Source organism: Nylanderia fulva, unplaced genomic scaffold (assembly GCF_048542155.1).
Source record: "Nylanderia fulva isolate GAGA-0341 unplaced genomic scaffold, ASM4854215v1 Scaffold38, whole genome shotgun sequence".
Lineage (NCBI taxonomy): Eukaryota > Metazoa > Arthropoda > Insecta > Hymenoptera > Formicidae > Nylanderia > Nylanderia fulva.
This window is the reverse complement of record NW_028190455.1, coordinates 1408068-1432905: the sequence shown is the minus strand read 5'-3', so window position 1 is coordinate 1432905 and position 24838 is coordinate 1408068. Positions and strand designations below refer to the sequence as shown.

The following is a 24838-nucleotide window of genomic DNA, read 5'->3' as shown; positions in this document are numbered from 1 at the left end:
GATCGTGCCAAGAAGAGAGACTAGAAGAGAATACCACCGAGTACAATTTAAAAGATGACGAACAGCCGTACGAGCGAAGAGTACGACCGAATGCGAAAGATAAAGAGCTGTCTTTCTCTTTCTGCCTTCCTCGCCGAAGATAGCGAAGAGATGACGAAGAGCGAAGAAGAGAAAAAGAGGAAAAGATACAATGGGCCGCAGGAAGGGAGAGAAAACTCGCAGCAGGCGGCAGCAGCAGAGCGACAAACAGACAGAGAGCAAGAGAGAGAGAGAAGGAGAGGACCGTGAGGATCACGCGTGCGGTTCCTTCGGTTGTTAGGTCGTTGTTATACAGGTTCTTAAAGGTCCCGTCGTCGCTCCGTCTCACTTCGGCGCGGTCGCGGGTGCGCGCGCAAGCCTCGACCGGCATCCACCAGGCGCCGCTGGCGCTGTGGCCGGCCTCGGCCTACGCGAGCGGGCCGCTCAGTCTAATTTGAACCGTCGCGCGCGCCCGACGCGGGGCCACCGACGATCTCTCTCCCTTCCTCCGGCTCTCGCGACACGCGTGACACGCGAGGTAGGCGCCTCGTGTGTGCATGCCGCGTGCGACACACGCGACTCGATCCCCCCGTCGTCGTCATCTCGCGTCCGGAGCCGCGAGACCGTCTTATTACGCGAGAGGAAACGCTTTTTCTCGCGCGCGCGTGCGAGAGATTTAAAAAAAAAAGAGAGAGAGAGAGAGAGTTCAGAACGAGATAAGTGTGTGATAACGCGCGGTTGACAATTGCAACGTGGATCGTGCGGTGAGATTCTTCGGTACCGCAAGAAAAGAAAAACGGGAAGAAATCGTGACGCGCGCGGCCGCGAAAAGAGTGTAATAAGTGCTAATAGAGTGCAGAAAAGCGAAGGACCGAGCGGGCGGGCGGCCGCAAAAACCGAGAGAGAGAGAAAGATTAGTGGCGGGCGTCTCGTGGGTATATTTAAATAGTATCTCGGCTGGTCAGAGAGGAAGCCGACGCTTTCTTCATCGTCGTCGTCGCCGTCTTCGTATTCCCGTTCTCGTCTCCGACGCCCGATTCGACCGCGACCCATTTCTCTCTCTCTCAATATTTCGCTTTTCTCGAGAGGCAACGCGAGAGATCGACGAGAAGATCGCTCACGACATCCCGGTTCAACTCGATGTCGGATCGTAGGAAATCGACGTTTCTGATGATCCTCGCGGGTGTTTTTTGCTGCAAGGTCGATATGTTCCGTCTGCCTACTAACGCGAGCGAACACGTGGACTAGAGAACACTTAACTCTTCATCATTCGGAAGTCGTCGACTATACAAGATTCGATCTCGCGCGAAAGTGTGGACAAGACTTTGGAACCTCGCGATCCCAAGTAAACGGATCGACGAGACCGTTCAAGTCGGCTCAGGATGATGGTGTGGATGTATGCGAATCATAATGATCAGAATCCATGAAAGCTCGAGGCTGATTATCGCGTCCGCGATCGTCGCAGCCGCTGGCCGGGACCATCTGCGATAATACCGAATACAACACCGGCTGCCTACCTCCGCCGGGCTTCGAGGATGAGGAGAATGATATCGCGTAGGATGAAGACGACGAATGTCGAAGAAGCCCCGACGTTCCACTATCGATGGTACAACATCTCGTGAAGAGTTCGAGGATCCGATTTGGTTGGCTATTCGTATCGGGACGACGAATAGCAAAAGTCGTCTCGATCGTGAGCAAGACCTACTGTCGCGAGAGAGGATCAAATTGAAGAGACAAGGACTTGGTTAAACATAGGACACGCAAGTGCTTACGGCGAAGTGAAAGGGGACAGAGAGAAGGAAGAGAATCGGGGTGACCGAGGTGTCGACCTCACCCCCGAATCACACCGCTAATCAGGTTGGATGATGTGGGCGCCTCTGCTTTTGGCCGGGTTCTTAAGTGGCTGGTGGGGCGCACTGGCGCTCGCTGCAGCACCCCCCGCCATTAGGGACACCCTCGGGGCGACGACGAGCAGCGTCACCGAGACGAGGCGTTATCCACCACCGTCGTCATCGTCGACGAGCCTGGTAGGTCGGGAGGACGTGCGCGAAATCACGGAATATCAATCCGACGTTCGTCCTGCTCGTCGCGACCTTGACAAGGTCGAGCCGAGGCCAGTGGACCAGGAAGAACATTCTTCTCCGGGAGATGACACGCGAGGAATCTCGCGACGCCTCTCGACCCATGGAGGATCGTCGCTCGGAAGTTGGGTCGCGTCGATAGATCCCGCGAAGGAGATGGAAGAGGAGCGTTCTGCTGTCAGCCGCGCCTTTCACCCAGAGATAAACGAGTCCGGTCTGACTCGCGTGCCCCGTCACTCCTCGACGCAGCCACCCTTCGCGTATCCGCTAACGATAGCGTCGACGCCAGGCGGAATCGTCGATGGAAAGGCCGCGGATCGCCAGATCGGCGAAGCAACTACCAAAGAACCGCGTCAAGGCGGACTCGCCGCGCGAGCAGCGACGTCGCTGCAAAAATAAGGAGCGAGGCTGCCGCGGACAGAATTGGTGTCCCGATGTGGACGTTGGTAATCGGGCCTATCTGGCGCCCACCGTGTTCGAGGGCAAGGTCCGCAGCATGTCCTCGCTGAGAAAGCCGGGCTCGAACTACGCCGTGACCTTCGAAGTGAAGCAGGTCTACAAGAGCCAGCCGGGCTTTCAGCCGCTGCAGAAGAACGACAGCGTGCGGCTGCACTTTCGCGACAAATCGGCGCCCGGCAAGTCTACCGTGTGCAACGGCCACGAGACCGGCAATAAAGCCGGGAAGCAGCAGCGCGATAATCCGAGTGGTGTGGTGCGAGCCAATATTAAAAGGGGCAAAGTGTATCTAGTGTTTGTGAACCGCGTGGGACCCAGGAACTTCACGATCCTCGGACCGCCGGTGATTCGAAGCAAGAAGAACGAGCAGGCCGTCCAGGCTGTCGCTCGACCAGATTACGGTGAGCCTCAGAAATTATGCGACTTTACTCCGTTCTCAGAGAATCGCTCGACCGCTAGAATGTCGATAGAAAGCGAGCTTTTACGTGATGAGAAAGGATGTTTTTTAAATGATACTTCATTTAGGAAAATATTTATTCTAGCGAATTTTTTTCCGAATTATTGTTATTTCGAGAGATTTCATTTTTTTGGACACTTGTTGCGCTTTTTACAGAAGTCTTCTAAAATTCCTCTGTTGCAAAATTAATTCTTATTCATTTTGTGTGACAAAAAATTTATTCGCGAAGAGAATTTTCTCTTAGAATTTACCCTGAAAATCATGGTAACCGTGGAACACTATAGTATGTGAGAATTGTATAAAAGGATTAATATCTACTATAATAAAATATAAAATATGTTCGATTAATTCATATTTCAGTGGACAACCTTTTAATCTACGGATGTTACTATAACATATTAATATTTTTTATTGTGTTAAGTATTAATCAGAGAAACTCTTGTAAAATTCGTCCAATACCGCATATTCCCTTACGATTACCATATGATTTTCAGATTAAATTCTCTTCCGTGTTTATATTGTAAGAAGCAAATGCTGGCGTATACATATATTGATTTTTCTTGTACAATATAACCCTCAGTTTCTAAAATGAGGATTCCCATAGAGTAATACTTGATGTCGCTGTGAGAAACTCGGTTCTCGTCGTCGGACGCGCCGCGTCGCGCTTATATTTAACCCGCCACGTAAGTCGCGAGAGTCCGCGGCGCATCGCGTCGGCTCGCGTCGAGCCCCGTCGTCGCGTGTATCGCGTATACATCGAGAGAGAGAGAAAGAGAGAGAGCGAGCTTCCTTCTTTATACTCTCGTAGGCGCGCGAACGCCGCCTCGTAATCGTCGATTAGTAGTATGCGCCGTCGCTCACGCCGACATCGTCGCGTCGCGTCGGTGCGTAACGAGCGGTGAGTTTTTGAAGGTGGTCCAATTTGCTGCCGGCGGCGGTTCAATGCGCTTCCACCTCTCCACCGCTCGATCTCACTCTCTTTCTCTCTCTCTCGGCGTCGTCGAGACCACTGGTCCCCACTTTGCCCCGGTAGCTCGTCGTGGACCGCTGCCGGATGAATCTGCCGCTTGACTCTCTCGCACATGACGACCTTCCGCGCTCGATTTATCACGCCGAACGTGACGAACGGCGGCGGGGTTGTGCGCCTCCCTCGGGAGAGAGACACGCTTCTGAAAGCCGTGCGAATGACATCGTATTTAGATAGGAAATTTCATCAATATCCTCAGCTTCTCTTTCTTCCTTCAATTTATTCATCAATATCGAAATGGAACTGTGTTTCCTTTTAAGAGAAATATTTGCGTGGTTTCGAGCTTGAATTTATTACAAAATTGCAGTACATTGAAATATTAAAATATATTATTCCAGAGTTCTCTCTCTATAAGTATATATTACAGATTTAATCTGTAAAAAAGATATATATTCATATGGCATTTTATATAAGAATATATATTATATTTTATTTTTAATTAATTATAATTAAATGTTCGAACGTCTCCTCGTGCTTCATGAAATTAATACTTAAATATTAAATATTAAACTGCTTTAAACTCGAAGATTAAAAAACGACAAGTTTTAAAGGTAGAAGACTGCACTTTATATTGCTAAGAATTTGAGATGAAAGTAGATTAACGTATAGAAATCGCTTTCTACATTGAGCGCTAAAAATTTCAATGTCGCTCGTTTAACGCGCGGTAGAAATCGTTGGCACAATTCAGGCACGAGTAAGGTACGATTTGACTTACCTTAAATGCTCGACGCGCGGAAAAGTAGAAAGCCCCGGCGGCGACAAATTCCGCACGGGCATTGGAGGATGACGAGATCGGTGTCGCGGACTTGCAAATTTTCTTCTTATCGCGTTGTGAACGTAAGCGCGACAATCGCGTCGGTCTCACCTGTCCTTAGGAGTTAACAAGCAGCGCTTAATCGCGACCGACGACAGACAGAAGTGTCGGAACAAGCGCACGCGCTCGATCTCCGACGTTAGCGGAATGAGATGAGGCATTAATGAAACGCGATAGTTAGCGGCCACTTCGTGTCGCGAAACTACTATATCCCATTTACGAAATGTCCGAGACATTTACGCTGACTTTTTCTCGGTTGCGAATTTCCCGACAGATTTGAAATTGCTTCTTTCCGTTTTTGCATAAATGTTAGGAACTCGGTTTGTGTGCGTGCACAAGGTATTAAAATTATTTATTACATTATAAATTCTAATAGAAGTGTGCATTTTTCTAATATATTATGTGAGCCATTTTTTAGACGTAACATATCGTCAATTTTATTAGTATACATTTTTTTTACAGTGGTTACTATTATTTTTATTAAACGGCTATTATGGAAAAGCGAAGTCGCGAGAAAACGGCTATTACCGACTATCACGCGATCTCCCTTGCGAGCCACTTTACGTACACGTATAAGAATGCCCACCCTGTATAACGCGGCCCTGCACATTACCGTAATGAACAACCTTAGACCTGAGTAAGATTGTGTTCTTGCACAGGTATATAACGTAGTTGACATACCATCGTTCGCAATCAGAAAAATTACACAGCGTTGCTCGCATGATTTACCGCGAAGAAAATACAGACATAGATCGACCGAAAGTCGCTGTGATTAAAGCGAGGAAAGATAAAAACCGCAATGGAAGGGAAGAAGAGAAAGATTTCGCCGGTATATCGCGATATCCTCGCAACGCTCTCCCCTTCGCGATTCTCTTTATATGCGATACCTCTTATAAGGTCGTATATAAACTAACAGAATATAAGGAACGGGTTTCCGATTAAGGTCTTATAATTGACGTCTCCAGCGGGCCATTCCTCCCCTTCCACGTCTGACTTAATCACCGCCAAGCGGGGAGATGAGTTCGCGAACCTGCTTTTATAGATCGCGGATCAACGAACAGTCATTGAACGTATACGATCTTATATTCCGTGTTTTATGTATCTCTTGACATTGTCCCAATTTCTTCTTCTTTCCACGTTGAAAATACCATTTTGCAAGATGTATTATTTTTTCAAATAATATTTTTATAAAAGTACACGATGAAAAATATTTCATATCTTTAGTAAGTTATTTAAGTTTTTTTCAGGGTTCTTTTATCTGACATTTTATCTAATGTATCACAGAAATCATTTAAAATTTTCATGGCAATTATTAATAATTTGATTTAATATGTAGGAATAATTGGGGCCATAAATCTCATATCGACTTCATATAATAATAATAAAACGTTTTAATACATGTTTTTACTTTTTAGAGATAATAAGAACATTTCAGAATATAAATACAAACGGATACATAAAAGTTAAATTGTCTTAAATGTACACGTTTAAAATGAAATTTGTTTCTACAAATATAACGCCGTACTATGCACATGTACATTGTAACTTCTTAATAACGATCACTCCGGATACGAGAACTTCCGGACTAGCGACTCGTATCGGTCGATACTAATGACCCCGTCGCTAATTAGCTCTTTCTTGAAAAAAAATCCGCGTCAACGCGCTCTATCGCTATTCGCCGGGATTCACTCGTAATTAACGCGCCAGCTAATTAGCACGTCACACGATTACGAAGCGCCATGGCGACGTACAGGGAAAGAGAGAGAGAGCAGCACGTATTCTTTTAAAAAAAAGCCGGGCTAATTATGTCGTCGCGACAATTCGGTGAGATTGTTAAGATTAATAAGATTCGGGGAGCCACGCCGAAGATTCGATTATATCTTCCGCCGCACTCGCACGTGATAAATCTACTTAACGAAGAACACGGAGCTGGTAGCGAAAGTACCTAATGCTGATGCTGAGCTGACGAGATGAGAAGTCTCTCATGTGGCCTGAATCGAAATATAATTTTCGCTCGAGATTCCGAGAGATGTATTTACAACTTTCTTATTCTTATTAATATATTTAGATCGTCATTATTTTAATTTTCACGTGAAATTCTCTGCTCGCACACGAAAGATAATTTGCGGTCGCGATTACTTTCCCGCGGAATTTCGAAAGACGCGAGATATACAGAGTGATGAGGTATAAATCCCAAAAAACGCAACCAACTTGGAGTCTCTGCTTCTCATCAGTTCACCCTTGTATTCTGTCACGATCGCGACACCCGCGGGAAACGATAATGGGATAAGTCGCGAAAACTTTCGATCCGCCGTCTAGATGGATGTAATACCCACGCAAAGAGCTCTCTTAGGCGTTAAGCAAACGAGCGCAACAGTTATGAACTCTCCCGCGAACGAGACGCAGACGACGAGGACGAGAACGAGAACGATGACGACGAAGACAAACGACGTTAACGACGATGGTCGGATAGTAGTCGAGCGGTACTCTCCGTCAAAGGGTCTCACGTGTTCGCTTTCTCGCCGGAATTTGCTTATCTTTGAAACTTGGCCAAACGATCGGTCTCCGAGACGTTGTTCGGTTCCGGACTGATTAAAACAGTGCTCGTGAAAATCGATACGTCACGATAATCATGAGACATTGACAAGATATGATTATATGTATAATATATTTATCGCATCTCAGGTGCACACCCGAGAGAGGCTTTAGTCCGCTCTTATTTCAAGACCGTTTTAAATAATGTCTTAAGATCTAATACGACTCTGTGATTGATTTATGACATCTAAAGAATGTACTTAAAATGGTCTTAAGAATTAAAATGGTATTAAGAACTGACTATAAATATCGACCTTACATCAGAATTAACGCTCGATAAAATAAATTCTTTGTATGATACAATATTCATTTTGAATATTATTTCAATATTTAGTATTTGAGATTTTACATGAAGTAATCATTTTTCGTCTGAATTCCATATCAATCGATTTTTATTCGACATGCATATATTATTGCCTGTCGATATGAATAACTCGTGTCACCTGGTTTTTCGTTTGTTATCATAAAATTTCACGCGAACTCCGCCGAAGCGAATTGCCAGAGTGGTAACGTCTATTATAGATATTGTGAAAATCATTTATACCTCGTACTCGCATCACGAATTCAGGTCGATCGCGTGACTGTTCATAAATAAAAGTTAACTTTATTTACACCAAGTTATATTTCCAAAATAAAACAATGAATCGTTTATATTAATTAATGACATTACTTAAAATGGCATATATAATAGCGTATTCTTTAATAATTCTCTTATTTAGATAAATATAAAATAATCGTATTACCAGATATTATTTTAATATCAAAGCCTATTTGTTTTTATTATGATTTTATTATATTTTCATTTGTTGCAACACATTTTCAATAAACAATTTATTGAAACTATTTCAGTCAATAATTACGTGAAATATAATTTAAACGGCTGTGAAAAGCGTCGAAAGTAACAGAAACGATATTAGCGATTTAATCATGCATTAATGCGAATTGCTTTCTAATATTACGTGATTATTGAGTGTTCTAATTTTTGTGCTCTCATTAGCTCTTTGCTCAAGCTTAATAACTCTAAGCTAAATAATAGGCCCCATATTGAATTCCTACAACGAACATGATATACTGCATTGCTATACTGATGCATTTTCTCCGATAATTACTATCGCAACATGTCGGCTATCTGTATGGTAAGTGTCCATATCGATTTCGCCAATAACTAATTTTATCAAGAGCCTGTTTCAGTAGCGGCTTAATTTCTCTATAGAATGTCTTATATATATATACGCTTTTCGTCTGCAGCAGATGACTCTTTAGCGCATTTACATTTATCTCTTAGACAAACTTGCTGTTTATTTTTTATATTTTACTTTCTAATTTTCAGCAGCATTTATGTACTTAATTAAAATTTTTGTCGAAAGTTAAATGTAAAATAATATTTCACTCTATATCATTGTAATTCATGATTCTCTCTTTGATAATTTCTCATTGCCATAATTATTGTAGGAAGAAAAATTGCAGACCAGAGATTGACTAAAGCTTTGTATACTAATTTTCTAATATAGGTGGCATTCTTATACGTGTACGTAAAGTGGCTCGTATAGAGAGATCGCGTGATAGCCAGTAATAACCGTTTTCTCACGACTTCGCTTTTCCATAAAACCTCGTTACTCGAACGCGCGCGCAATTTTTTAAAGTGCTCGAAGGGAAGAGCTCCGAAACATCCAATCGAATTACGATGTCGCGATAGAAAAAAATAAGATAAACCTGTTTAGTAATCGTACAATTTACTCGTTGTATCGAAACTATTCTAGGACTGTACCTCTCTGCTTTCCGATCTCTTATCTCTTTCTGTATTATTATACGTTTGTCAACGTCACTCGTCTCACTCTCTCGCTCCTTGCCCGTCTTCTTTTGTAACTGCGCTTTCTGCCATGCACTTTGTCGAATAGCTTTGCGTAGTACAAAGCCGCCATGAGGGAATCTGAGTTAGGCAGGAGCTCGTGTAAATGAATTAGTATGCGCATTATGTTGCGAATTAAGCATGCGACTTGGACGCAAACTCGATCTTGCCGAGCTCAACGGCATGTTTTGTTAATGCACGCCGCCAGTCTGTCTGAAAATGAATAACGCGCTGCATGCGTACTATGTGTTTCTTGAAACGTAACTGATCAATTACTCGCGTAGCAAATGTTATTTTACGATTTACAACGAAACATTTTGAATATTCGAGATATGATTTCCTCTTTACCGCTCCGTAATTTCCTCTTTACCATATTCTAATGATTTCTTATTAACGGAAATGCAATTTTGATTTTGCAATAATATACAACTTTTATATACAGAGAATAAATGAATATTTATATTAAAAATTTAATATACACGATGGTTTGTCATACTTGTTACATTTATTATTTACGCGGATATAAATGCCTACTCTCAATTTTTGCAATACGGAAAAAGAGAATATTTAAATTCTTAAAGAGATATTCAATGTACGGTGGCTCCAAACTTATTATATCGCTTCTGTAGATATAAATGTCCGATGAAATTAAATCCGATGTATATATTTGAAGCTCTTGGCAAGTCTACCTTTCATCTTACAGGAAATTTGCAAACTCGCTGGCAAACCGAGCAATCCTTCAAGACTGTCGCCTTTGCGTGTCGCCGTAATACATAAAATGAAACGCGCGTGCCGAGTAGGCAATCAAGCTGATATTCCGAGTTTCCGAAAACAAATTACCCACTGTACCTCATTTCCTAGGTTCTTTGTGACCATACTCACACCTTCGAACGAACGATTACATTCTGTCGTCCGCAAACGCGTCGTTTCACAGAACTGTCGACTAATTTGAATTAAACTATGGACGAATTCCGTCCCGAGGGCTACGAGATCCAACTACGGCATTGCCAACTGAATCGTATTATCGCGTCCGAATCCTGTAAAAATTTCAAGCGACTTTTTGAAGCCAGATTTTTAAAATCGCAAATAATTCCATGGGAGAATACGTTTTTTACTCTTTTTACAAATGAGAATGTGTTTTTACGCTTTTTGCGAACATTTTCGAACAGTGAAATGCTGGACTCGTTAAAATGCAAACTAAATTTCTATTGATGCAAAGTTTACCGAAAATTCACTGTACAATACAATTTACATACATTTAAAGCTTAATTCTCGCAAGAAACATTTATATTAATAATTAACTGCTCGTATTTACAGTTGGAAGTTAAACATATCTTAATATATTTTACACACGAAAAAAAATATTAGCCATTATAACTCAAATTTTACTGTCTCTTTATTATACACTTGCAATTTTTTATCATGCCTATATGGTAATATTTTTTTCCGTGTAATATAGAAAAATTTTTCTAATCTATTCACTTAATTACAAATAAAGATTTTATGATCCCTTTACTTTAATCATGACGAGAGTTTGTGCGATAGTATCGCGTCTATTTCCAAGGTTTCTCATAGCGTTACGCAAATTGCTATCATGAAATTTCGCGGGATGCGCGCCGTTCTGACTCCAAACTGCTCGCTTATCTTCGATCGATTTGCATGACGCGAAGCGTACGCGCAGTTTCCGCGACCGATAGCGAATTACTATCAATATTAATTGCCGCCAATTATCGTCGCGTTTGACGTACAATCATATATGTAGGACGCGCGCGCGCAACGGTGCATCACGGAGCAATGATGCAACGGTGCTTCGGGTAAATAGCTGAGAGAGTTACGTCTCTTTCTCTCTCTCTCTCACACTATAATGGCGCGTGTCGTTGTCATGCCGTGACACTTTTGGTCGATCTAGAAAGAATCATCGCACCCGTATAAATAAGTAAGCCGCATCGGCTGGCTTCGAGAATCATTTATCTTGGATAACACATTAATGCACGGAGAGAATTTTCTCTTCGAACTTATTCTGAAAATTATAGTAATCACGAGACAATATGGTATTGAAAGAATTTATTACCACGTTGTGTACGGCGCGGCGGAATGAAATCGTTAGAGTTGTCCGCGAAGCGAAATAAAGGGCGCGATCGTGTCGCGCGATACTTCTCGCACTTCATTATAGCCCGTCGAAGCAAACGAGGGAGAGAGAGAAAGAGAAATTTGCACGGACAGGCGGGGCGGTTTCACCGTTCGCCGTTTGCCGTTCACTGTGATCGCACGCTCGGTCAGATCGCTAAAAATAATCACGCTCTCCGAGATCGAACGGTCGGACACGTTAGGAGATCGGCTGGCCGCCCAGCAGTCTACACGATCTCGCCGAGCATACTTGGAGCAATTAATTTACCTTGCGCGCGGCTCGCGAGCCTTATTTAATTCGCCGATCGCGATCCCGGAGCGGAGAACGCTCGTGCGCTCCCTCCACTTTCGCAAACTCGCGCGTATTGGAATTAAATTAATACGCCGAATTATTAATCGTTTGCGTGCTTCGACCTACCAGCATCGACGGGATACCCAAAGATGTAGATTTCAACGTTGGCCGAAACGTGATTGTTACTTTTTAAGTTTATTCTCGATCGGAAATGTTGTGAAAAATAAATATATAAAGAATAAATATTATGTAGAATACACACAATACTTATATGATGCGTTTAGTAATTTTATTATGAAAATATCAATGTTAAATTTTATGCGCGTCTTTCCGTGATTCTGAATAACAAAATTAAATTAGATTCTTTAATCATTTTTGATCTCTGAAAAATCTGACTGAAATCTCTGTTGAATTTTTATTAAAACAAAAATCCATCCGCGAAATTTATCGAAAGTATTTTTTCATGATTATTTAAAAAATTATCAATTAAAAGTTTACGTTAATCTGCGTATTGAAAATATCTCTTAGATTATTATTAAATTAATATGCCAAATTGTTAAAGCGCGCAACGCTTATATGTGTATATATATGCTGAAATTGGTTCGCATAACATTGGTTCGCATTAATTTAATATAAATCCTCGCGTCCGACCATGCGATCCAGCGTCCCCGATCGCGCAGATACGTTCATCCATAAATCAAGCAGATCTCGCGCGAGATCGATTTCCGCGTAATAACGTTCTCGCAATAAAGTTCGCGATTTAAATCATTAATCAATTAATTTCGTAACTGCGCGATGCCGAGGGACGACGATAACAATAATAATCGCGATGAAATGACTGTTATTATCGTAATGCCGATTTTGACCTAACTACGTGTCAATTTCAAACAGTATTATCCACTTAGATCGAAAATCTGGCAACAGAAACATGAGCCGAGCTGTTTTTCATGGCAAATATTTACTCTCTATTGAAAATGCATGTATTAATGCGAATTATTTTATATTGATGGAAAATAATTTACTTTTGTACAATTGATACAGAGGTGAGAGATACATTTCACATTTCTTCATTAACGTAAATACTCTCAAATAATTTTATACAGTGCATCTTTCTAATAATATTATATTTTTCATTCAACGCACGCATTAGATATCCTATAAATCATTTTCTTAAGATACACGAAATTATAAATAAAAAAATATATGTAGTTACTTTATTAAATTATACACACACTGGATATATTATATTGAATTTTTTATATATTAATAAAATATACTTCCTACAGAATTTTAAGGCATTTTAACATTTATTATATATAATAATAATAGTTACGTTGTTGATTATAAAAAATTCCCGAGTTCTATGATATAATTATATGAAAAATTACCGAATATCTCTCTCTCTCTCTGTTCGCATGCAACCACACCGCTTCCGCTATCGTGACGCGCGATAAGATCCCCCACTGATCGATCGATCGATCGATCGATCGGCCCGCACAAGTCTCTCTTCTCGAGCGATCTTCGGTAGACCTCTCTCGGCATGTTTGTACTCGGCGTGTGTTGGATCGGCGACCGCCCAGCAGTCTACCCGGTCGCGCCGGGCACGGTGTATACACACACCACACGTGTGGTCCCCTACTAGAGGAGAGGGAAACGCGACGGTGTCCGTCCATCCACCGTATACGCACCTTTACCTGCGGGGCCCACCGTATGCGTGCCGGGCTGCGTGCGAACGTCCACCAAGGCGGGAGAGTATATAGAGCGTGTACCTGTAGGTTCTCCCTCTTCTTTCTCCCGTTCTCACTCGCTCTCTGGGCCGTGCGTGCTCTGGATACGTACACGCCGATTTCCTCTCCCCGACCGCACCCCGCGAACCCAGGATGGCACAGCCGAGTGCACCTCACCCCGTCGATCGGCTCGCATGATGCGATCCAATCTGGTATCCGTTTGGCTCCCGAGCTCTACTATTCCCGTTAAACGTTAAGTCGTCGAATATGCCTCGCCGTTATGTCTTTCTCTCTTTCTCTCTCTTTCATGGAAAAATATTACAACATTTATTTCTAAATACAAATTATAACATCAATCGAAATTAATTATGGACGCTAGTGGTGAAAATAAACTTGGCAAAGTTGATTTTGACGTAACTGGCAATTTTGTTCAACGCTTTCGCGACGTTTCGACCGTTTGGTTGTGGTTCTTATCAAGTGAGAATTTCATCAATTTAAATGAGATTAACGCAACATAAAATCGATCTTATTTAAAATTAATAGTTAAAAGAGGAACACGTCCCATGATAAGGATCACAATCAAATGGTCGAAACGTCGTGAAAGTATTGAATAAAATTGCTAGTTACGTCGAAATAAATTTTGCCGAAAAAACAAATTCTAACATTATAAAGATCATTTTTGCGTGAGAGAAACTTTGATAAAAATCAACTCTGGGTTTAACAACAAAATGTCTCTAAAACCATCAAATTGAATGAAGGTATTATTTTCGCTTCACGCTAATTTTATTATAAGAGACGAAAATTGCCACGTTCTAGACGCATTTATCTCGTCAACGTGCGTCAGGTTGTCGTCGATTCGTAAGATATATTCGAGCACGTCTTTAAATAAAAGCTATTCGTCCCGTAGCTTACAAGTGTCACACAGAGTATCTCACATGTGAGTATCTTTCCGATATAGAATCGATCCAATGCGATCTGTCCGTAATATGCATACGTAGCACACAGAGAAAATTTATCCTGAAAAATCACGGGACAATATATGGTACCTACAACAATTTAAAATATGTACGATTAATTTTATTACGGACATAGTAAAATTTACATATTAATATTTTTCATTGTGGTAAATATTAATCAGAGAAACTGTTAAAAACTTAAAATTATAGTAATCACGAGACAATATGGTATTGAAAAGTCCATGTTGATATTCTATCCTGTCGCGATCTATCACTTGGAAATTAGATACAGAAGAGAAAGAGACGAAGGGAGATGAAGTAGCAAAGAGGGATGGAGGGAGAGACCTGCGACATTTTTTACGTCGTTCTCGGAGGACGACGAATTTTATTTATTTTTCTTGTTAACAGAAGGAACACGCGCGTGATTAATGTCCCTCGATGGATGTCCCTCGCGAGGCGATAAGCGTATATCATTTTTTTCCGAAGAAAAAGAAATTTTAATATTATCTCCCGCGGCGATTTATGGTCACCATCTTGCGCCAGGATTGAGAGCGATCCGCAAATCGACGGCGATCGCCGAAGGGCTCACGTTCGCCCGCTTCTTCCTCTCTTTTCGTTCTTGCTAGTCGTCGTCTTGCATCTTCGCAACTGGCAGGACCGATAGGACGTTGTTGTACAACAACCAATGAGCCCGAATGCGATATGATAATTGGCCGACGTAAAACGCATCACCGGATTGAATTATTACGAGTTCGAACTCGATGAAGCGAGCGAAGTGCAAGAACTTTATTTTTACTTGTTGATGAAAATGCCTATGACTAGTATAACTGGAAACTGTTAGAAACTATATGCAACTTATATATTAAAAAGTGTAAAGGTGTAATTCACTTGTTGTGAGAGAGATGCAGCTTAACAGGAGAGTCGACTTTTCTTTTCGTTCAATCATTCTTTACACAGAGTGTCACGGTAAATGTGTCACTGGTTCTTGAAAAGTATATCAGCTATAGTTTCGAGAAAGATCGTACGTATTTTTTAGCGTCTTACAAGTAAATTAAACGTAAAATTGTCGATTGTTTGAAAATTTTTATCTCGCAGCGTTTTTAAAAAATCGCTCGTACATCTCGCTGATATGTTCATCCTTATTCGATAGAAAAAATAAAAAGAAGATACTTTGATCCCGAATTAGAGCGAGAACGCGCCGAGCAAAGTCGATGAGGTGAAGGAGTCGATGCAGTAACATACTTTAACCGCAACTGGATTACCGTTCGCTGCACCGTAAGTGCATTAGTTCTTCTTCGAGACGTTATCGGTAATCTTTGGCAATTTTTCGCCCGGGTGCGAGTATTATATCATCGATCTGTGCCAATTATCGTGTCGCAGGTGTCGTCTCCCTAATCGTCCGGATATAATTCGCGACGCTCCAAGTTCTCTCGTAGCAATAATCCGATCCTCCTGGCGTATAGAGAGCATGCCATTTCTGTCGCGTTGTTAATCTCCCGCAGTGAATCAGCGCTGGCACGATTCCTCGCTTCAAATTCAAGGTTTCGAACTTGAGGATGGGAATCGCGAGTTCGATCGGACATTACGCGAGCTAAGTATGCGATGTAAAAGATTTTTTTCGCGCGATTCGATGGAACATTTTGTTTTGAAACTTTTGTTTTTTCCCAATTATTTAAAAAAAAAAAAAAAAAATACATAGGATTTAAAATTTTTAAGCGTATATAGCACAAAATATTAATTAATATATAATTACACATTTTTATATAAATAAAACTATTAATAATACATTTGAATAATTTTACGATGTACTTATGTATATGATCGATTTTTAATTATGATGAACGGCTTAATAATAAATCAATCAAAAATCAATTTATACAAAATACTACGAACCGTGTTCCACGCAGTCATAATTGTCAAATATGAAGGTTCGATTTTCATTAATCAGCAAGATGCTCACTTCGGATTTATCCTATATTCGGAGGAAAAAGGGGATGTATTAAAGCGGAAAAAATATTAAAAACGGCTGACATGACAGCCATGTCCATCGAAACGCGACTTCTCTCCTTCGCTCCTTCTCTTTCTCTCATTTCTTTTGCCGTCTATCAAAGCGCTTCGGTATCTTGTTAAAAAGTCGACAAAAAGTTCCAGTTAGCTTTTTATTTTCTCTCTCTTCCTCCCTCCCTTTCTCTTTTCTCTCTCGACGCATTTCTCCCTTTTCCCTCGTTCTACGATCCATCGTCGCTGTTTCATTCCGCCCTCACCGCGAACGAGTCGACAAAAAAGGGTGGCCTGTCGATAACATGTGTTTTCCCTGCTGTTTGAACGACCCCCAGCCTCTATCGACATCATCCAGTATATATGGACTTCTTTCCTCCTTGGTAGGGATGCATCCATTTAAAGGATCGTAGATTCGATTTCAGCTCGTAAAATCGTGCGCCTCCGTCCATCAATTTGTACAAGCATTCGTGCAAGAAGATAGCTTTGTCTTGTTAATCTTTTTTTTATATATATAGAACGTAAGTTATTAGTCTACCAATTTAAAAGTAATTAAAGAAAAATAATATTAATCATTTAAATAATATTGCATTCTTGAAGAGATTTCAGATTTTTTTATTTGGAATTTAAAAAGTTCGGATTTTTTGACATCTTTTCTAAAGCAAATACAAAAATATTATATGACGAATTTATAGATAGAAGAAAATACACGGATTTTGAAATACTTTGTATTGGTTTGTCGTAAATTCTTTACTACTTCAACCATTGTTTTTTATTTTATGCTTCCGGTTTTATAGCGCTCTATTCGAATTTTCGAACCTTTTCTTCGATTTTACGTGACTGAGAATATTATTTGAGAGCGAAAATGCCTACTGTGTGGGAAATCGGATGGTCGGCCAGAGTGTTATAACTTTTCATGGATTTGGTTACCGCGTGCACACGCGGATTTCACCGGATGATCACGTATAATATCCTTTACGCTTCCTGCGTTGTAATTATAGTGATTGGCACGTATTGATGGACCGTTGCGTATCGCATTGTAATCGTAATGTAATAGCACTGTAATGCAATTGAACATTAATTGAAGTGCAAATTATAGTCATTTATGAATGATTTACACTCAACGATTTTCCCAGCAGGCAGTATATATTTTTTCATACGCACTCTTAAATTAACATTTCATACCTGAAAAAACTGAAAAATTACTGCATTTTGTTTCACATGTATTTCAATTTATCGTCAAAAATATCTTTTATTTTTATTATCCAAATTTTATTAAATCTTCAAGTACCTACTCTTATTGTTTTACAAGTTTTATAGATCGCATTTATAAATCACAAAATATTTGTTACGCGATACTTTAAATATTTCGCGAATAATATATTTCATCGCGCATAAATATATAATAAATAATATATAAATATCTAAATTCTCTCGATATATATCGGATCACAGTTTACGGCAAACGCGCGATCGTGCGTTACACATCGGTAAGCGATTGTTCGAATAAATGATAATTTCGCCTATGCCTCGCCATCGTATTTCCCCGTTTCACCTGCCCTTTGGCTCTTTCCCTTTTGCATCGGTTTTACTACCGCGCTGCTTTACAATTTTCGAACCCGGTTTACGCGGCGGCGAACCGTTCCTCCCTTCAGCAAAAGAGACCCACGAACGTGACTATCGCGCCGATGGATCGAAACGGATGTATATTGTAACTTTCCGGGAAGCTTTATATTCCCGCACGTTTGTGCGTTTCACGAACGGTTGTCATAGCCTTTCATCGTTGTTTTACACGCATGCCACATTGTGGCATGCGGTGGTGCAGCAGTGGTGCGCGAGTTTAACGCATTCCAATATTTAACGAGCGCATCGTCGACGAGCACTACTTCGAAATATATAGAAGCAGGCACATTTGCATATATATATATAGTTTTCATTACGGTGCGGCGGTCTCGTCGCATTCGCACGTAACGTGAGAATCGATCTTGAACGTTACGCGGAACAGGGATAATTTTGTAAATAGTCAAGGCCGATCGAGAAGCGGTTGTAAGCGTTGAAAAATATACTGTCGGTGAGCGGGCGAGTCTAGCGAGTCAGCCAGCAGCGCGTCTAGAACTTGTTAGATCAGACAGGCCGATCCGTGCGTTGTGTCGCAGTTATAAATATCCTACTCACGGAGTATTATTTCCGAACGCTCCAGAATATACACTCGGATCCCCCCGAAAGAGGTCACGTAATACGTGGAAAAAAACAAGGAAGCAGGAAATCTCGACTGCGCTTTACGAGGATTATCATCTCGTTGCGGTTTCCCTTGACGCGATTTCACCGATCTTTATTTTAATAAGACCCCTCAGCTGAATATCGCGAACCTCTTGAATCTACATCTTCGGATCAGATTACATGAAAATATTTTTCGATCCATGCCATTACAAATTTTTAATCGAAAGCATTTTGTGTTGAAAACAATTAGTTGACGCAGGAATGAAAAAATATTTTGTTGTTAATTATGTTTATATTAAAGGAGGAAATTTTAATTACATGATAGATCATAAAAAAATAATATTTGAAATTTTGCATTTTTTTAATGGTTTAAAGTAAAAATAAAATAATTTACATAAAGTAATAAAAAACATGCAAATTTGCTCCTCTTTGAAAGGAAAACTCTTGTGTATGTGCGTGACTTTGCGAATGCTGATACATTTAATATTAAAAACAAATATCACTGTATTGAAAAATTCTAATGCGACAAACTTTGCTGTTTCTTTACCGAGAGAAATAGAGTTCGCTATGATTTATAAATTCTTCGCCTAATATGTCCTTAGTGAAAATGTCGATCTAATTAGTCTGACACATGTCCTCTCTCGAAGAGTATTTCCAGATGTTAAAATTTCTCTCTACAATTTTTTTTGAAATACAATATTTTAAATTATCTGAAAAAGGAGATAAATATTTGTTTCATAGCTCCATTTTCTTTTGTCACAAAATTGCAAGTGTTCTTTGCTATCCTTAATTAACAAGCAAAAGAACGAGATCGTATATAGATTCTCTCTTTATAGCGGAAGAATATCATCGGTATCTCACCGAAAGTTCGCGCACACGGTGTGTTATGCAATATATCGCTCGGTACGGCGTCGCAATGCGGGTACAAGGAGAGAGAAAGAGATCCAGGAATTCTTTAATATTGTTTCACAAACGTAGACCGTAGCCGCCACGTGCGTGACTGTCGGTGCCCCGTGTTCGGCGTAATAGCCGAGCGGATTAAGCGCGCCATGACGCGTTCGGTCTCCCTCTCCGCGATTCGAAAACATTTAACCAAGGGATCCGCGAGATAACCTCGCGCTTATATAGCGAGTTAAACTTTTTATCTGCCTCTGGCGCGATATACGAGCCGAACTCTCTTACTTTTGTGGCTTCGGTGAACCCGAACGGTGAAACGTTCTCAAACGTACCTCGTTCGCACGATAGCGATCTAATGCACGACACCTATTTGCGAGAATAGTTTGTCTCGAGACGTCATTTTTTCCTCAGCGGTGTTGTAATTATTCTTCGCAGCGCTGCCTGTATTGTCTAAAATGACCGAACGAGTTAATCAGTGCAGCATTAAAGTCGCAAAAATGATTAATAAACGTGTGATACGGAATATTGTGTTTTTTAACGATGAATATATACCAGATTAAAGATATCGTAATAATTTTTGTACTTGGCTTAGTTTGATATATATTTAATTTAATAAGATAAAAATTTGTTTAAAAGATTTAAAAATAGATCACTCCTTTTCACTTTCTCGTCAAGGGAAACTCGATTGCAAATTGATCGAAAAATTTACAATTAAAGAGTATTTTGCACGAAACACTTTACATATGATGTATTTCCCTCTATGTAGGAAAGTTTCTTTAGTATATTTCACAAACTTTCTTCAATTGCAGTTCGTCCCGAAACTGTCGCCCTCAATTTTAATGTCGGATTCTTTGAGAAATGTGGACGATCTCTTCCTTGCGATTCCCATAGGTCGGATCAAGGTTTGAATAATTGCACTATGCGGTATTAGATGACTCGTCCCTAGATAAATAAATTCATCTATCTGTCTATGTCTTTCTTGTGCAACAGAACTCTCTTTTCACGCAGCAACGAATTCTCGGGGTGGTTTGCATCTCTTCCAGATGAATTTCCTCCTTCCGGGAAATTTTCGCAGTAGTGTTTATTTCTCAATCATCAAACGAACACAGACGCACGTTCACATTGATGTAGATTTGTTGAAACTTGAAGAGAGAAAGATATCGTCTGAGAATTTTTAAGCAAAAATAAGCTTTCAAAATTGCTCTCTCTGTAAAAAAAGCAGCATGTCATTATCAAATAAATTATTCAATGGTACGTATTATTTCTCTTGGGATTATTTAATGGAAAAACAAGAATACATTAATTTATCGCTACGTTTCACTTCTTCATCGATATTTTTTTTCAATTATCATGTTATTTAATTCTTTAAATAAAAACGCGCACACATAAGAGCGAAATAAACCTAAGTCGAGAGCCATCCTGCGTTCTGTGCCACCCACGCGTATCAAACTGAATAACAGCGATATCTCTCAGATGATTTGCAATATAGTTATTGTTGTGACTAGCTCGCATCTCGAGATACTGCAATGTCGAAAACTACGAAATACCTCCATTTCTTCTACGGTATAAAACGTGCAGAGTTATAATATGTTACAATCATAAATTTTTATTTGTGGCAATTCTTGTGTGACAGCTATAACTTTCTGTTACAAAAATGCGGCAAAATTTCATACTCTATTTATTCCGCATATTTTACGGCTACCTTTTTAAAGAGATATAAAAAAGTGCATTATAAAAAATATAAATAAAATTTAACATTTAAAAAAATTTTTATCACAAGTTATGCACTTTTATTCTTTCTCATATTTCAAAATGTGAAAGCTTGTTTTTAAGATGCGAGAAAATACAACGTCTCTATCTCTCTATTAAAATCTATTGTTATCGTCTCATAATATTTTTAATGCCGAGAGAAAAGCAATCAGGGACCCCCTCGTGTCTCCGAATACTATCGAAACAATTCTCGGCGTTACCAAGATGGTCGCCAAGACGAGAGAGTGACGTCGACGAAGAGAAATTTGCCACGCTCTGGCGCGCAGCCGGGCGGCTTCGTCGCCTTTTTGGCTGCGAATTGGAGGAATTAAAGCGTCGAGAAATGGCGTGCGCGGGGGTGCAGGGGGAGGAGAAGGCATTCGGGGGCAATAACTCGCGGCGTGTTGTGACTATACACGACGACTGCCAGACCGCTGGTCGCTGCTCCATTCTTCCCGATGATCCATCCGTCCATCCAACTGTCCGTCCACTCCGTCCTCTCGGCATCTCTCGTCATCATTCGCATTGCCTTTTTTTCTGCTCGATTGCGCGACCGCAGCATCCAATTTCCCGTAGAAAAACGCACGAAAATAAACGATATCGAATAGGCTCGGTCAGGGTGATTAAGAGGCTAACAATCGATCGCATCAACGTTGTTCTCGAAGCACTAACAATAAGTTCTTCAAAATATCAGGAATATGATATTTTATCAAAATTCATGTAATAAAGAATAGTACTAAAAAAATGAATATTTTTCTCGTTACAAAGTGTTATATATAAAAATGTTGTTTTTTTTTTAAACCATTATAGATTTCACCAGAAATTCATCACATTTATTATTTTAGCGTTGCATTTCACCTGAAATGTCATTTTAAATAAATGCGTCGGACTTATCCGGTGGTGTAGAAAACGTGCGTTCGCGAACTCCGAGAACGACAAAAAATTAAAATAACCTGTCGTGTGTTATTTGTTGTCACGTTACATTACGCGTTACGTATTTCCTCGACGTGGCCGCGCCGCGTTTTCCGGGCTGTCCGGCCAAATATTTTTAGGAAAGGCGTTATTTTTTGTAGGTCGCGGTGATGCAATTCCATCAGGCCGGCGGCTAACGCCGAGACTAAACGCGCTATTTTAATAATGGCCTGATTCCTCGTATTATTTCACACCGCGTGGAAGCGCGCAAAAATCCCACACTCACGATCCAGCCGTTTTCGTAACACGTGAGCATGAACAGAAAATTTCTGTTAACTTGCACTTCTCCGCTGAAAAAAAGAACTCCCACGAGGCGTTTGCGCTGCAAGCATAATTGTGAAAACAAAATTCTGTATATGTCGTAATTGTGTACGATTAAAAGTATTTCTCACTCGGGAAATTATATTTCTCGACATGCTTTTTTCTTGATAATTGTAAGTTCCATATTTTTCACAGTATATCATAAGCAAAATAATACTTTTCCAAGAATTATATGTTACGTTTAATATTATTAAAAGCTTTTCGTACGATCACAAGTATCTTAATGAGCAAACGAGAGGCTGAAAAGCTCGACTAAAAATCCCGACCGAGTAGGCATCGAATCGCATAATTAACGAGGCACCGCGTGTTTAACCGAATATCTCGTTAACGGGGCACTTTGACCCCTTATACATATATTCCCCGTATTTAGGAAGACTTTGAGGAGATTATTCCCGCGTGAATGCCTTCTGTTCGAAGAAGGGTCTCTCTGTCGCTTGACTTGTTTCGCGACGCCTCGTCGTCGTAATCCAGGCCAGCTGATTCCGCCGCGATTTTTCTGGAGGACTTTAACATCTGTCCTCTCTCTCTCTCTTTCTCTCTAGGCGCGCTTTCCTCCTTCAGAGAGAGACGTTTTCCTCATCTTCTCGATGCTGGTCACGATCAACCGGCAGCCCTCGCGCCGTCCGCGCCAGACACGACACGCTCCGGATTCGCCGCACGCATTACCGCGCTCTCGTCGCCGAGAGCAGATACAACGGAAATATTCGGCGCGACCATTACCGAGAGCAAGACCTGTACCTAGTAAAGGCGTACTCTGTATGATAATTGCGCCCTTTTCCATCGCTTCCGAGTGTTCCGCCCGAGTTTCTCGAACACTACCGTGTTATACCTCTGCGCTTTCGACGATTGTTTCGCCGTTTCGTCCAAAAAGTATACGAATTTAATATAATATACTTTAATGCTAGGAATAAGTTCCTCGTCTGGATATGAAATAGACTGCAATATCTTGTTTAGGCAGAAAGATATTCCGTTGTATTTACGTACATTTTACGAGCGCAGTTTTTAGACAGAGAAATGTCAAAATTTTTTATCTCGTAACTTTTTCTTCAAATTCTGTTTCTATATTATTCAGGATATCGCATATTTTATTTCATGAAATTATTTCGTAAATTTCGGTAAACCTCATATTTTCAATAATGGTTCTAATTTTTGATACTTTAAATAATTTTGGTAATTAAGAATTTGCTTCAGGAAAGCTGATTTAAGTTCAGCGTTTTGTGAAAAAATTTCTTTGATTGAATGACCAGACCTTACCGCACATATCAAAAGACCATAGAAAAAATTACTTTTATCTCGTGGCTTACTTGTCTGTTTATCAATTTGTAAAATTACTTTCAAATAATTTTTATGTATTTTTCATGTGAAAAAAATATAGATCAAAATAAATATAAAAGCATTTTTAGAGTGAAACATTTTCACACGTCAAAATATTGATAAAAATGAAAAACGTACCGATCGAAATGTTTTATTTTAATAAAATGTTTTTACATTTATTTTTACTTTGCATATCGTAATATGGACTAATTGAAATGAATGTTTCATGTGTCATATAATATCTTTGTAATTATTTCTTCTTAATTATTCCTATGTTTCATTTATGGATCTCAATGTTATTTCTTTTTTTAGACATGATAAATTTTCTATTACAAAAGAGAACATTACAATCCCAATCTAATGAATTCTAAAGTATGTAATTCTGTTCGAAAATCGGAACATTCTACAATGTGTGTGTTTAAAGGAATATTTTTTCGTATAATTTTACACGTTTTTTTTTAAGAATTACATATTTTTTACTTTTCTTATTAAAGCTGTCATTCTCTCGTGCTACTATTAACTTATTACATGATTTCCTGTAATCTTTTATATAACAAAAATATAATTCTTATGGGGATTTAATAAGAAAAATACAGATATGTGTCAGGTTTTTTTAGTTTTTTTAAATTCTTCAATTTTCTGACAACTAAATCGTATCGATCGTCAAGTTTATGGCTCACAATTTTTTTCCGTTCGGAAATCAACGTCAATTCCGAAGTATCGTGATTGTCACGCGTTCAATGTTGCATCCGGGGCATCTCCGGTCGGCGGAAGTCCTGGCAGACGTCTTAATGGTATATTCGCGGTTTATTAAGGGACGAGACGGACGCGGCGACGCCTGGAAGGGAATGAAAATAGGCAGGGCAGGATAAACGTCGTTTGCCGCTCTTTGAAAGCGATCTCTCGCGAGCGCGGTTAAGCCGTCGAGAGAGAAACGCGGGAGATTGTATATCACTCAGCGATACAAA

The 24838-nt window shown here is 40.2% G+C and overlaps 1 protein-coding gene across 1 annotated transcript in view; it reads left to right on the top strand.

The window, feature by feature from the left end:
- The first annotated feature begins 418 nt into the window (after positions 1–418).
- The window catches only part of vn (membrane-bound neuregulin protein vein), a 275654-nt gene continuing 251234 nt past the window's right edge, over positions 419–24838 (top strand). The window contains 2 exon segments of the mRNA XM_029302567.2: positions 419–2383; positions 2385–2956. Coding sequence (XP_029158400.2) covers positions 1881–2383; positions 2385–2956 — 1075 coding nt within the window. The 5' untranslated portion in view covers positions 419–1880.